Here is a 15379-nt window from a genome sequence, read left to right on the forward strand (position 1 = left end):
GCAGGAGTTGCATTAGATCCAAGTTGAGTAAAGCAAAGCACAGCATCTCCTATTTAACTATTATGCCATTTTGCATTCTTCTCTTGAAAAAACATGAAAAGCCATAACAAACACCAATATTCCCTGGAGTTACATTGAGTAGGTGGAGAGATTTCTTTAATTAAACTCCCCCAAAAGACAGCACATCACTTTTATATCTCAACAAGCATATAAAATGCAGATTGTCAACTTTATGCCTTTTTATTTTGGTCCTATATTATTTTTTTCTTTTATGTGTAAACTTTTAGATTTGATTTTATACTGTAAATAAATCATATGCTTTCCAGTGTCTGATCTGAAGGGTCCCTTGAGCTCTATATGGATGGAGGAGATTAGTACTAAATTTTTGGAAATCTTGACCATTTATTTCAGGAAGAAGTAGTAGATTGAGTTCACCTACATGAAATGGACATCGTATCAAACTGGAGACAATACACCTATCTGTGCAGTGACAGATATGCCCTAATGTATGGGACATTGGTGATACTTCTAAGCCTACATGAGCTAACAAAGAATTGCCTTTCTAGGAATAGTGTCAGCAGAATTTCCCTGTGCCGCTCCACAAATGGTTCAGGAGAACATGAGAATACAGCTACGAAAGCTACATCCCTGAAGTAACACCTAGCATTTCATATGGCCAGCGGAGAGTCGTAGCCACCTCCAGGTGGTACAATTATGCAAGTCTTATCTATCTTAAAATTCTAGCTTTAGCTGGAATGCTGGAGTCCCACCATCTCTGTTGGTTAGAAGTAGGAGTAACTTGCTCACCAGAATAGCTTCAGGGAGACTATTTAGGGTACCATTGTTCCCTGGAGTTATGTTGAGTAAGTGAAGAGGCTTTCTTAATTATTAACACTGGGTGCCTGCTTAAAGGGAGATATATATAGACACATAAAACATATATAATAAAACATGTATGTTTTATATTATTAAATATTAATATAGTAAATATGTAATTATATATTTATATATAATTATAAATATATATTCATATATAAATTGTTTTATATATGTTATATGTGTATATAATTATAATTTTATATACTTATAAATTTATGTAATTGTAATTTATATATAAATTTTATATTTATAATTTATATATAAATTATATAAATATATATAAATATGTTACGTACAGGATTCAGAAACTAACTCAGAACTGTACAACTTCATGGAAACTGAACAACTGGCTCTTGAATGTTGACTGGATAAATAATTAAATTAAGGCAGAAATAAAGATGTTCTTCAAAACCAATGAGAACGAAGACACAATGTACCAGAATCTCTGGGACACATTTAAAGCAGTGCCTAGAGGAAAATTTATAGTGATAAGTGCCCACATGAGAAGCAAGGAAAGATCTAAAATTGACACCCTATCATCAAAATTGGAAGAGCTAGAGGAGCATGATCAAAAGAACTCAAAAGCTAGCAGAAGACAAGCTAGCAGAGACTCAAAAAAAAAATAAAAGAAAACTTCTGGCCAATATCCATGATAAACATAGATGCAAATATCTTCAATAAAATACTGGCAAACCGATTGCAACAGCACATCAAAAAGCTTATCCATCACAATCAAGTAGGCTTCATCCTGGGGATGCAAGACTGGTTCAACATACGCAAGTCTATAAATGTAATTCACCACATAAACAGAACCAAAGAGAGAAACCACATGATTATCTCAATAGATGCAGAGAAGGCCTTTGACAAAATTCAATAGCCTTTTGTGCTAAAAACTCTCAATAAGCTAGGTATCGACAGAATGTATTTCAAAATAACAAAAGCTATTTACAACAACCCCACAGCCAATATCATACTGAACGGGCAAAAACTGGAAGCATTCCCTTTGAAATCTGGCACTAGACAAAGCTACTGTCTCGCACCACTCCTATTCAATATAGTATAGGAAGTTCTAGCCAGAGCAATCAGGCAAGACCAAAGAAATAAAGGGTATTCAATTAGGAAAGGAAGAAGTCAAATTGTCTCTATTTGCAGATGACATGATTGTGTATTTAGAAGACCCCATCGTCTCAGCCCAAAATCTCCTTAAACTGATAAGCAACTTCAGCAAAGTCTCAGGATACAAGATCAATGTGCAGAAATCACAAGCACTCCTATATACCAATAACAGACTTAGAGCCAAATCAAGAACGAACTGCCATTCACAATAGCTACAAAGAGAATAAAATACCTAGGAATACAACTAACAAAGGATTAAAGGACCTCTTCAATGAAAACCACAAACCACTGCTCAAGAAAATAAGAGAGATCACAAACAGATGGAAAAACATTCCATTCTCATGGTTAGGAAGAATCAATATTGTGAAAATGGCCATACTGCCCAAAGTAATTTAGAGATTCAACACTATCCCCATCAAACTACCTATGACCCTCTTCACAGAACTGGTAAAAACCACCTTAAACTTCATATGGCACCAAAAGAGAGTCTGCATAGCCAAGATAATTCTAAGCAAAAAGAACAAAGCTGGAGGCATCATGCTGTCTGACTTCAAACTATACTATAAGACTACAGTAATCAAAACAGCATGGTACTGGTACCAAAACAGAGATATAGACCAATGGAACAGAACAGAGGCCTCAGAGGCAACACCACATATCTACAACCATCTGATCTTTGACAAACCTGACAAAAACAAGCAGTGGGGAAAGATTTCCCTGTTTAATAAATGGTGTTGGGAAAACTGGCTAGCCATGTGCAGAAAGCAGAAACTGGATCTCTTTCTGACACCTTACACTAAAATTAACTTCCAGATAGATTAAAGACTTAAACATAAGGCCTAACACCATAAAAACCCTAGAAAAAAATATAGGCAAAACTATTCAGGAAAAAGGCATAGGCAAGTACTCAATGACTAAAACACCAAAGGCATTGGCAACAAAAGCTAAAATAGACAAATGGGATCTAATTAAACTCCAGAGCTTCCGTACCACAAAAGAAACATTTGTTAGAGCGAACTGGTAACCAATAGAATGGGAAAAAATTTTTGCAATCTACCCATCTAACAAAGGGCTAATATCCAGAATCTACAAAGAATTAAAACAGATTTACAAGAAAAAAAACAAACAAACCCATTCAAAACTGGACAAAGGACATGAACAGACACTTTTTAAAAGAAGACATTTATGAGGCCAACAAACATATGAAAAAATGCTCATCATCACTGGTCATTAGAGAAATACAAATCAAAACCACATTGAGATACCATCTCACACCAGTTAAAATGGAGATCATTAAAAAATCTGGAGACAACAGATGCTGGAGAGGATGTGGAGAAATAGGAACACTTTTACACTGTTGGTGGGAGTGTAAATTAGTTCAACCATTGTGGAAGACAGTGTGGTGATTCCTCAAGGACCTAGAAATAGAAATTCCATTTGACCCAGCAATCCCATTACTGGCTATATATCCAAAGGATTATAAATAATTCTATTATAAAGACACATGCACGTGTATGTTCATTGTGGCACTGTTTACAATAACAAAGACTGGAACCAACCCAAATGCCCATCGATGATAGACTGGACAAGGAAAATGTGGCACATATACACCATGGAATACTATGCAGCCATAAAAAATGATGAGTTCCTGGAACATGGATGAATCTGGAAACCATCATTATCAGCAAACTGAGATAAGAACAGAAAATCAAACACCATGTGTTCTCACTCATAGGTGGATGTTGAACAATAAGAACACATGGACACAAGGAGGGGAGCGTCACGCACTGGGGTCTGTTGAGGAGTAATAGAGGAGGGACAGTGGAGGGTAGGGAGGTCGGGGAGGGATAACAGAGGGAGAAATGCCAGATATAGGTGACGGCAGGACAGAGGCAGCAAACCACATTGCCATGTATGTACCTATGCAACAATCCTGCATGTTTTACACATGTACCCCAGAACCTAAAGTGCAATAATATATGTATATATTTTTTAAATATGTTATATATAATATATAAATTTTATTATACTTATATATTATAGGTAACTATATAAATATAAATAATGTATTATAAAATATAAGTATATATTAATTAAATATAAAAATATAATTATATAATAATTTTACATGTATACTTATAAAATTGTAACATATACATTTATTATGTATAATATAATATGTACATATATAAAATTATATATTTTTATATATAAATATGTTTGAATATACTCACATATATTATAAAAAATATATATACATATATATGTGTGTGTTATATATATAAAACATACCTATATTATATTTAATGAGCTTAATGCTTCCAAAAGTATAACTAGTGACTTCATAGCACTTTGCTCCAGTATTCTGTCTGAGCTTATATATAAATATGTTTGAATATACTCATATATATTATAAAAAATATATATACATATATATGTGTGTGTTATATATATAAAACATACCTGTATTATATTTAATGAGCTTAATGCTTCTGAAAGTATAACTAGTGACTTCATAGCACTTTGCTCCAGTATTCTATCTGAGTGTACCTACCTTGTAGAAGAAAAGGCAAAGCGAAATGAACTAAAATGACAAGGCTTTGGAGAGGCAAGCTGAGGTTCTAACTCCATTGTAAAGTTAAGGAACAAGGAGCACTCCCTGTAGGGCCAGTCTAGGATGAAGTGTTTTGCTTGGAATTCCTCATTCTTTCTTCCACAGCAACCCCCTACTGTTAACCATTATTTCTTCTGACTTAGTGGCAGAGGATCCCAGTGAGAAGTCAGGAGCTTGCGTTTCAAACCAAGTCTGCTTAAGTCAGGACCTAGAAGCAAGAATTTTAGCACTTAGTCCTATGCTATGGCACCTCACTCAACTAAGACCTCGCATTCTGCTTCCATGTTTGAAACTCTTCTCTCTCTGCGCTGTGTAGCTCAGTGCCTGACTCTTAATAGTAGCTTAGTGCTTGTTTGTGGGATGAATAAATGGAATGACAGAACTTTCTAGAATTTATGCTTCCTCTGCAACCCATGTCCACACTTGACAGAAGAAGGAGCCAGATTTTTGCATTTCCAAGTTTTCTTCTTTAGGACTACAAAAAGTCTGGTTAGGAAGCCCTCACTTTGATAAGCTTGTTCTTGTTATCTCCAGTTAAATAACAAAGTGCTCTTGAAATGGCTTATTTTCTGTATCTGTTTCATTCAGAAAACAAAGGGAGAAAACTTTGGAAATAGAACATTTTATTTATAAGCTATACTGCAGCTCACCATAGGTAATTCAAAACTATAATTCTATATAAATCGGTATCATTATGTCTTGAGAACCTTGCTGAAAAATAATATTTGCAGACCTCTGATTTGCAATAGATTGCTCTGAACGCAAAAATACTACAGCAGCATTTGTTCTCATGGGAGATTTTCACAATGTTTAGGAGGGAAATACGTTAGACCTTTGTAGGATCAATGTTATAAAAAATTAAATGTTGAATGGGCTCTGGGATTTACAAATGAGATTCTAGCTTAAGACCTAAGTAGTATGGGATCCAGACTGCATCTTTTGGGAAAGAAAGGACGAAAAGGAAATTAGAAATCTAACCGTTTCTCAGCAGGTTAAACTAAATATTCTACCATGCATATATGCATGGCAGCCTCAGCTACTTTCTCTTATACTAATCCCAGCCCAGTTGTAGAGGGCACCTTTAATGAAAGTGATCACTCTAGGCAATGAAGAATAAACTTTGATGAGGACATGTTAACTATCATGGTCACTGGAAATATTGGAATTTGTAGGAAATATCCAGGGAGAAGTATTAAGATGGGGAAGGATGTAGAATATTTCAACTGAGAGAATCTGTATAAAAAATGCAGCTGTAAAGTTGTCTGGACTTAAAAGTAGGCAAGAGGAGAAGCTGTAAGTAGGGTGTAGCTGGCCTTGGCTTTGGGGATAAGAGCTATCCCCGAAAACTCTGTGGCAACCCAGCCTTTAGCACATAGCCTGTGTAAGACAGGTACTTCATAAATGCATGTTGAACGAATGCATGAGGAAGTCTGGGAGTCAAAATTACATTCGAGAGGCATTTAAAAAATTAACAGAGGGAGGCTGAGGTGGGAGGATTTCCTGAGCCCAAGAGTTTGAGACCAGCCTGGGCAACAAACCAAGACCCCCATCTCTACAATGAATACAAAAAATTAGCCAGGCATGGTGATACTCATCTGTAGTCCAGCTACTCAGGAGGCTGAGGTGGAAGGATCACTTCAGCCCAAGAGGTGGAGGTTGCAGTGAGCCGTGGTTGCAACACTGCACTTCAGCCTGGGAGACAGCGTGAGACCCTGTCTAAAAAACAACAAAAAAATTAGACTATTTTTGAGCGTTTTATGTTTACAGAAAAACTGAACAGAAAGTACAGAGTTTTCATACACTCTCTCTCCCCTGCACACAGTTTCCTTATTATTTACATTATATATTCATCTGGTACATTTGTTACAATTGAGCCAATATTGATATGTTGTGATTAAGTGAAGTCCCTAGTTTCCATTAGGGTTCTATGGGTTTGGACAAAGGTATAATGGCATAGATCCACCATTACAGGATCATACAGAGTAGTTTCACTGTCCTAAAAATCTGCTGTACTTCGCCTCTTCATCCTTCCTTTCTCTGAAGCCCATGGCAAGGACTGATCTGTTTACGGTCTCTGTAGCTGTGCCTTTCCCAGAATGTCCTATAGCTGGGATTATATAGTGTGTAGCCTTTTCAGATTGTCTCTTTGCACTTAGAAATATCTATTTATGATCCCTCCATGATTTTCATGCCTTTATAGCTCATTTTGTTTTAGCTCTGAATAATATTTCATTGTCTGGGTGTACCATACTTTACTTATCCATTCAACTGCTGAAGGGCAGCTTTGTTGCATCCAAGGTTTTGACAATTATAAATAGACATGGCATAAATATTTGTGTGGGGGTTTTTGTGTGCACATGAATTATCATGGGAGACACATTTTTGTAGGAAATTTCTTCACAGCATTTTCTTTGTGCGAAGATACTTCTACATATAGAAAGATGAATTTTGTTTCAAAGGAAGGTGAATGGTCTCATGCCCTTCACTAAATACTAACTACAATATATGGAAGCAAATTCCTAAGTCCTCTGCCACCTGCCTAATATGTGTTATTTTACACAGAGGTTGTTATATGAGCAAAAGGGGACATTTTTCTTTCAATGTATAAACAGGGGTTACAGCGCCTTATTGCTCCCTTCTATTTCAACTCATTAAGCTAATTACCATTTTCAAAGTAATTAGGCTTAAATTAGTGTCTCAGCCAAACAACCCCAAGCCTGAGTGCACAGGTGGTTTGCTTAGCTGCACCAGATAACACCACAATAAATGTCTGCCTGATCATGATTTATCATGGGAGACAAATTGCTAAAATGGCCCTCGGGTGTCTATTCCTTGGTTCTGAGTATGACATTTACGTATATGGTGTGGGTTCTGGGAATGTTTATCATTTGAGTTAAAAATTGAGAAAGATTGAACACTCTAGCCCATGGCACTTGCAATCAAATAGCAAAAATACGCCTTGCCACAAATGACTTGGGTGTTGTTTTTGCATCAGAAATCATCTCTGCCACCTCCGTGGGCAGCTCAGTCTGCATTCCTTCTCCTTACCCTTTTCCGGACCAAGTAGGTGTGAGTACAGCCTTGAGTGAAGGATCTGGCTTTACAGGGTGTGATTTACCTGCTGGGTGGGATGTATTCCAAAATCTACATTCAATTATTTCTACCACAGAGGATGCCTCGTGCCATTGTAGAATATCAGTTGTTGTGGACATCGTAGTGTGACTGAGAGCCCACCCAAAATTTGATTCCCATGTTGAGACCAGTGACAGCACCCACACACTAACAGGACATGAAAAGGTTTACTAGTCATATAATATGGCTTTCTGAGGAGAACAGGTGATACGGTTTGGCTGTGTTCCCACTCAAATCTCATCTTGAATTGTGGCACCAATAATTCCCACATGTTGTGGGAGGGACCCGGTGGGAGATCATTGAATCTTGGGGGCAATTTCCCCCTACTGTTTTCATGGTAGTGAATAGATTTCACGAGATCTGATGGTTTTATGAAAGGTTTCCCCTCTCGCTTGGCTGGTTCCCTCTCTTGCCTGCCGCCGTGATTGTGAGACCTTCCCAGCCACATGAAACTGTGAGTCAATTAAACCTCTTTTTCTTTATAAATTACCCAGTCTCATGTTTGTCTTTATTAGCAACATGAGAACAGACTAATACAGCAGTGTACTAAACCAGTACAAAAAATAGCTTGAGAGAGTATGGAAAAGAAACAGATTCTGCTTTTATGGTGACTAGGAGTTGGAGCTGGGATAAGGATCTCTTGCATGCAGACAGGGGCTTGCATAGTTCCAACCTCCCACTGACAGTGAATGAGGGAGCACCCAGGATTTCTTATCAGCCTGCATGGCACAAACAGAAGAAGGAAAGATGAGGCTTAGAAACTCTTAGCACTCAAACATTACGAAATGGAGTCAGGTTCTACTGTATCAACTGAAGCCTAGCAGTATGCACTGACTTATGAAATTCAGTAAGTAGCATATGACTATGTAGAGTCCTGTGGAAATTGTACATTGTATACCTCAAGTTAGCCCATCGTTGTCTTCTGATTTGAGAGCTGGGTGATAACTTCCCAATCAGAAAGTCCATGTTTCCACTCCTTCAAACTTCAACTTTCCTCTATTTTTCTTGTGGAAAATTATGAGCATATGCAGAAATGGAGTAGTAAAATTAAACCTCCATATGCCCTTCACTGATATTTAACAATTATTAACTCCTGACTAATCTTGTTGAATCTATATCCCATACTCATTTCTTCTCCTCCTGCATTCTTTTGAAGAAGACAGCAGCTATCATCTTCTTCACCATCTCCATTTCATCCACGGGTATTTCAGGATGTATCTTCATAAGATTTTTTTTCTCTAGTGTACTTTTTACTCCTCTGTGAGCCTCAGTCTATCTACTCACCTGTTTAGGATTTGAGCATTTTGAGTTTTCAATCAGATTTTAATTCTTATTTTCTGGTTCTCCTACTTGAACAAGTTGCCCTTTTACAGCATTGTTGCTCTTACCCCTAAAATGAAGCCAGTACTGTTTACTCATAGGGTTCAGTGTGGTCTAAACAAGAGAATATGTAATAAAATATTCTATACGTTGACAGTGCTCAACAGATGGTGGCAATTATTGTTATTGTTATTGCTACTATTTTTTGAGGGGTTATCTGGAGGTGGTATACAGTGTTAGTTTTGGGGAAAGAAGGTGAGGACAAGAAGAATGTTGATATTTGTGATGGACAGTTTGGACTTGGGGAATAACTCCTAGCTATTCGTCTATCAATGAGGAATATTGAGATTCATGTGAGGGACAGTTTAGACTTGGGTATCTACCATAAGTATTAAAGGAGGACATTCATCATAAAATGTCCAAATACATATTTGTTCACATAAGAGAAACATTGCTGGTTTAGTTTTCCCATCCAATAAGGAAAAATGAGACTTCTTTATAGCCTTAAAGCTAACACTAGCTGCTGAGAGCAACCTTTCAGCCTGTTTCTTCTGGCACCTGCCTCCAAGTGTCTCTCCATCAATGAACCTGATACTTTTAGAATACTTTCTCAGGTCTCCCTGCAGAATCACCAGATGTTCAAATGGTGCTTCTAAATGGCACACAAGTCAATGAATCTTGGTGTCTGTTTTAAGAACCTAGCCACAGCCAGTCTTGATTGCATCACACCTCATGTTGGCATAAACTCCAATATGTAAGAACATTTACTTCCCACCTTGAGAAATTAGCCACACATTGAGTAGGACAACCATATTCCTTTGCTTTGTGAATATGCATTATTTTTAAATGGAGTCTTTTTTTCCCCTCCAGGGCAGATCTTGAACCTTCTAGATGAGCTGAAATTGGCTAATAATACCCTTATCTACTTCACATCAGACCAAGGAGCACATGTAGAAGAAGTGTCTTCCAAAGGAGAAATTCATGGTGGAAGTAACGGGATCTATAAAGGTGAGAAATGCTGGTATAGAAGTAACAGTATCTATAAAGGTGAGAAATGCTGGTCTGGCCTCTCAGCTCATCCTCTGGTCACTTTTTTCTTGATTTTAGAGCTTTTCCATAGTTATTCTGCTACTTTACAATAGATAGGACTTCCTTTTGTCATGGAGATTAGAAAGTTGGAAGGCCAAAGTGACCATTTCTGTTCTGGTTCCCACAGAATTTAAAAACCTATGTCCTATGTCAAGATATTAGAATGAAAGTATGTATCTCCACATGTAAATATAGTCTCATGTAATGTAACTGATTAAAACAAAAATTCCTCTACCCCTGTGTGTGTATTTCCTGTCACTGCTGTAACAAATTGACACAAACTTATGAGCTTAAAACAGATTTATGACTTACAGTTCTAGAACTCAGAAGTTCAAAATGGATATCTCACTGGTCTGAAATCAAGATATCAGTAGGGCTCTTGGAGGGAATCTGTTTCTTTGACTTTTTCAGCTTCTGGGGACTTCCCACTTTATTTGGCTCGTGGCCCCTTCTTCCATGTTGAAAGCTAACAATTCACTGTCTTCAAACCTCCCTACCTGTATCTGACCTTTGCTTCCATAATCTCATCTCCTTCACTTACTCTGACACCCCCACCTCCCTTTTATAAGGACCCTTGAAATTATGTTTGGCCCGCTTAGATAATCCCACATCATCTTCACATCTCAAGATCATGAACTTAATCTGCAAGGTCTCTTTTGCCATAGGGTGTAACCTGTTCACAAGTTCCAGGGATTAGGACAAGGGCATCTTTGGGAGACCATTATTCTGCCTATGTGAACCCACAATAGTATTTTGAGCTGACACTTCTTTTCAGAACTTTTTTTTTTGCAGCGTTAGCTGAGCCATTTTCCTCGTGGATCGGGTATCATGCTAGTCATTGGAGATACTCGATGAGACTCAGCTACTGGCTTATACAGTGTATGCTCTGCCAATATAAGACAGGCATATCTAATGTCTAATATATACATTTAGATATATCTGATGTACTTAGACATATCTAATGTTTAATGTCCATATATATTAGACATATCTAGGTCTAATATATACATATCTAATATCTACCTTATATGACAGATATTACATGACATATAACATGCCCATTCCATAAAGTGATATGATACCTAAAAGGGTATATTTGTGCTAAGGGTTAGAACTCCCCAGCCAAATCTGCAGTGGATATGGGTTGAAGATACAAGAAGAGATGATGCCTTAGCCAAGAGGGGAGGGTGAATTGCAGTTTACCTGCAAAGATATGAACGGGTAATATAGGGAATGCTTTTATCTGTCAAATTGTTTAGAAATATTGATTATCTTCTATGTATCTGGCATTGGGCCCAACACAACAGTAAATATAAAACATGGTGTCTGCCCTGAACGAAGTCATGTTGAACCAATGGGTGGGTGGGTAGATGATGGCAATGATGGCATGAAGCCTGGGAAGACTCAGTGCAATTTGAATTCAAGTTCACAGTGAAACATTGTTAAAATACAATGCCCTAAAAGGAAGATGGGGTTTCCTTCTAGTTATGGGAAGTAAGCTTCTGAATATCAAGACATCTTGCATGCACAAGATACTACTGGCACAAGGGAAGGAGAGCCTCACTTGGCTGAGGGGTTCCCAGGAATGTTTGCAAAGGAGCCACGGCTAGAAAGGGGGTCACCAGTGGGTCTGTGCATCTGCTCTTACTCTCCTTATATCTCTTTCTGCCTTTCCAATCCCTTGTTCTCTTTTGTCATGCTGGAAATGAGGAGAAGCAGCAAATAGCTTGTTCTGCAAACTACAAGGAGCTCAATAAGGCCAAATTACACCATGCCTGAGGCAAAGAGAAAGAGTCCACTGTAGTCTGTCCCCAGAGCTGCAGGTAGCTTATGAAGCCTTATGCCTCTGTTTACATCTGTATGTGCACATCTGGAGCCCTATGACAGGCTGAGTACCCAGGGGCAAGAACCATCTCCTATACCTTTTGTTACCTGGCACCTAGCACAAAAAATTGCCTGTTAGATACATCTGAATGACCTTCCTAGGCTGCTCAGACCTCCTTCCAGCCCCTTCCTTTGGGTCCCATTGTTACCTCGCTCAGTGCAGGACACATGATCAATATGTAATGTGGGTTTAATTAATGAACCTGTGTGTTTAATCTGAACAGGAATAACCCCAGTAAGCTATCAGTCTTTCAGCACTTCTCTGTGTGCCATGTTATTTTAAGAGTAGTAAAAAGTGGAAATGTGTCTTTCTAATATATGAAGACTTGGTGTTACCAGGCTGAACTGGGGTCCACCCACCCAGCGCAGTAAGGCCAAACATCCACACTGAGGTTTTGCAGTGGAAGAAAAGAGGATGTTTATTTTCAGTAGAATGAGGCAGCTCTCACTTAAGATTCTACTTCCCCAATGGTTTGCAAGGAAAGGTTCTTAAAGGCAGGGAGACAGGGGCTACAGGCAAAGGCATAAGTCAATATATGGAGGTTATATTTTGGTTTGACCTAAAAAGGCAAGATATCCCAAAGAGGGGCACCCACAGGTCATAAATGGATTCAAAGATTCCCTGATTTGCGATTGGTTAAGGAAGGGAAGCTTTATCTGAACACTTAGGGTCAACAAAAACAAACATGATATCTGGCCTGTGGACATGGCTTTCTCCAGGCCCCTTGGGAAGAAATTTGGAATGACAAAGAATGTCAGTCAGAGTTCAGTCCTCAGTTCCTCCTTACCTAGAGCCTAGGTGCCAGCAGATGACATTTTCCACTTGGTAGGAGTCTACTTTCTGAAAAACAATGCTGGGGCATATGTTGAAGTGTTATCTTTAGTTATTATAGGGAACTAAACATTGTATGGCTCTGACTTCCTTGTCTATTACTTTACTCTATGATTGCTTTCTTGCTTATCAGTTGCTCATTTACTTTTCAAAGCTAGCTAGGTTCCTGGAATTTTCTTTGAAAGAACTCAAGATTTTTATTTATTTCCATGCCTGGGGGAGCCCAGCAGACCCCTAAGAGGGATCCCTGCTCCATCTCATTGGTGTTTCAGTCTTATTTCCATGAGGCTATAGCCTGTGTGGAGAGAGTTGTTTTTATTCCATTTTATAGATGCCAGCATCTCTAAAGACTGGAGTTCCAGGCTGCATTCCACGCTCTAGTTCATCCATTCATTCATTCTCTCCCTTAGTGCCTGTTCAGTTCCAAAATAGCCTAGCAGCTGCCAAGGAGGAGATGTGTACATAAATCACAATAATAGAAGTGGTTGGAGAGTAATAGTTACTTAAGAAAGTTACATATGCAAGGCTGTGGAGTCTCAGAGCAGGGAGAGGTGACCCCTGACTGACAATTCCAGGGAGGCTTCATGGGACAGAGAAGGAGAGACATCACGTTTTTCACAGATAGTTCACCAGGGCTCAGAGACACAAGTGGTATAGGTCAGAAAGGGAGCCTCAAGGGTCTTGAATGATGGTTATGATCCCCAGTTTTATCATACAACCCTGCAAGCATGTTGCAGTTTGTAGTAGTTCCAGGAGCTACTCCACCAGGAATTTCCTTTTTTAAAGAAATGTATTTTATATATTAGAAATGTTTTGCTTGTGTTCTAGAAATACCGTGAATGTGTAACAAAATGTCTCAGCCACCACTCTATTGCAAACTATGATCCTTTTGTCAAACTTATTTGAATTCAAGTTCACAGTGAAACGTTGTTAAAATACAATGCCCTAGAAGGAAGATGCGGTTTCCTTCTAGTTATGGGAAGTAGGCTTCTGAATGTCAAGACATCTTGTTCTCTAAAGCTGCAAACTCAAGCACACACCTATGGTTTATGCAGACACAGAGTAATCACAGGATTTAACACCTTGTTTAAAATAGCGTCCTTTTCTAATGTGGTTTGGCTGTGTCCCCATCAAAATCTCATCTTGAATTGTAGCTCCCATAATCCCCACGTGTCATGGGAGGCACCCAGTGGGAGGTAATTGAATCATGGGGGCGGGTCTTTCCTGTGCCGTCCTCATAATAGTGAATAAGTCTCATGATATCTGATGGTTTTATAAAGGACAGTTCCCCTGCACACACTCTCTTGCCTCCTGCCATGTAAGATGTGCCTTTGCTTATCTCTCACCTCCCATCATGATTGTGAGGCCCCTTAGCCATGTGGAACTATGAGTCCATTAAAACTTTTTTTTTATAAATTACCCAGTCTCAGGTATTTGTTCATAGCAGTATGAAAATGGACTAATACAAATAGTGAACACTTCTCAGACTTCTCTTCCTTCTGTTTCCTTCTCTCCCTGTGAGTATTTCTTCCCTTTTTCCTAAAATATCATCTCTTAGATGGGACCAGAATAACTTCCTTAAGATTTTCTTTTAGTTGAATTTAGAGTTCTTTGCCTTTTCCTCATACTACAAGATTTCCTGTATTCTTAGAACAGAACAGTTATACTCCTAGGTCTGGCTTCATTTCCATCCCTCTCCCAAGTCAAGGTCACCCTGAAGGAGGCTCTTCCTCCCTTTTTCTCTGCCTACAGGCGAGTAATAAATGTCAATGGAATGGATAAATTAACTCTATAGATGACTTCTGCAGAAGTGTGGGGGTGGGAGATCATATTTTCCAGAGTGTTCAAGAATATAGACTATTTTTTCATGTGCAGAGAAATGCTTTTAAAATTCCCTGATGGCTGCATGGAAGGCACTACTCTTTGGGCATTTTTTTTTCCTTACCTTAAGGCCAAATGCCAAACACATGGCTTGAGTCCATGCCACTTATGAATTGCTTCTTACAGTCACTGATTTTGACATCTCTTTCTTTCATGCAATAACGCAGCTTTCAGGGAGCAATTGATGCTTTATTGTGAGGAAAAAAATAGTAGCGACTGGCTGTGGTAGATTATTACAAGGTAGCTATGTTCGAATGATGTTGGCAAACATTTTCATTGGCTTCCCAAGAGTAGACAAAGCTGCCCTTTCATGCTAGTGTTGGTATTTAGTCCTCCAGCAGGTATCCACAGTGTTTTCACGTTTGAAAGAACATTACACCTGTCTTGTTTATCTGTTCATGCATTTGGTTGAATTTGACTGACATGCATTTGTGTATTGATTCTGTGGAACATACCAGGCACAGGGCTAACTGCTAGGGTATAAGGCAAAGGATAAAGGGTCTCTGACTGCTACTAATGGACATTCTATAAGAAGCTAGTAACTTAAATTCTACTAGAATACAGAATGCCTCTAAATTCTACTAGTTTTTTAGGATAGAAATATAAGAGACCACTTCAGTGTAATGTACTGG

General features: G+C 38.4%; 1 protein-coding gene across 1 annotated transcript in view; it reads left to right on the forward strand.

Annotated features, from left to right (window-relative positions):
• STS (steroid sulfatase) overlaps positions 1 to 15379 on the forward strand; it is a 97537-nt gene that overhangs the window by 42564 nt on the left and 39594 nt on the right. Inside the window, exon 6 of the mRNA XM_032285854.1 lies at positions 9932 to 10069. Coding sequence (XP_032141745.1) covers positions 9932 to 10069 — 138 coding nt within the window. The remainder of the gene's footprint in view (positions 1 to 9931; positions 10070 to 15379) is intronic.

This window comes from Sapajus apella, unplaced genomic scaffold (genome assembly GCF_009761245.1).
Source record: "Sapajus apella isolate SASKATOON/1434 unplaced genomic scaffold, GSC_monkey_1.0 scaffold17, whole genome shotgun sequence".
In the NCBI taxonomy this organism is placed as follows: Eukaryota; Metazoa; Chordata; class Mammalia; order Primates; family Cebidae; genus Sapajus; species Sapajus apella.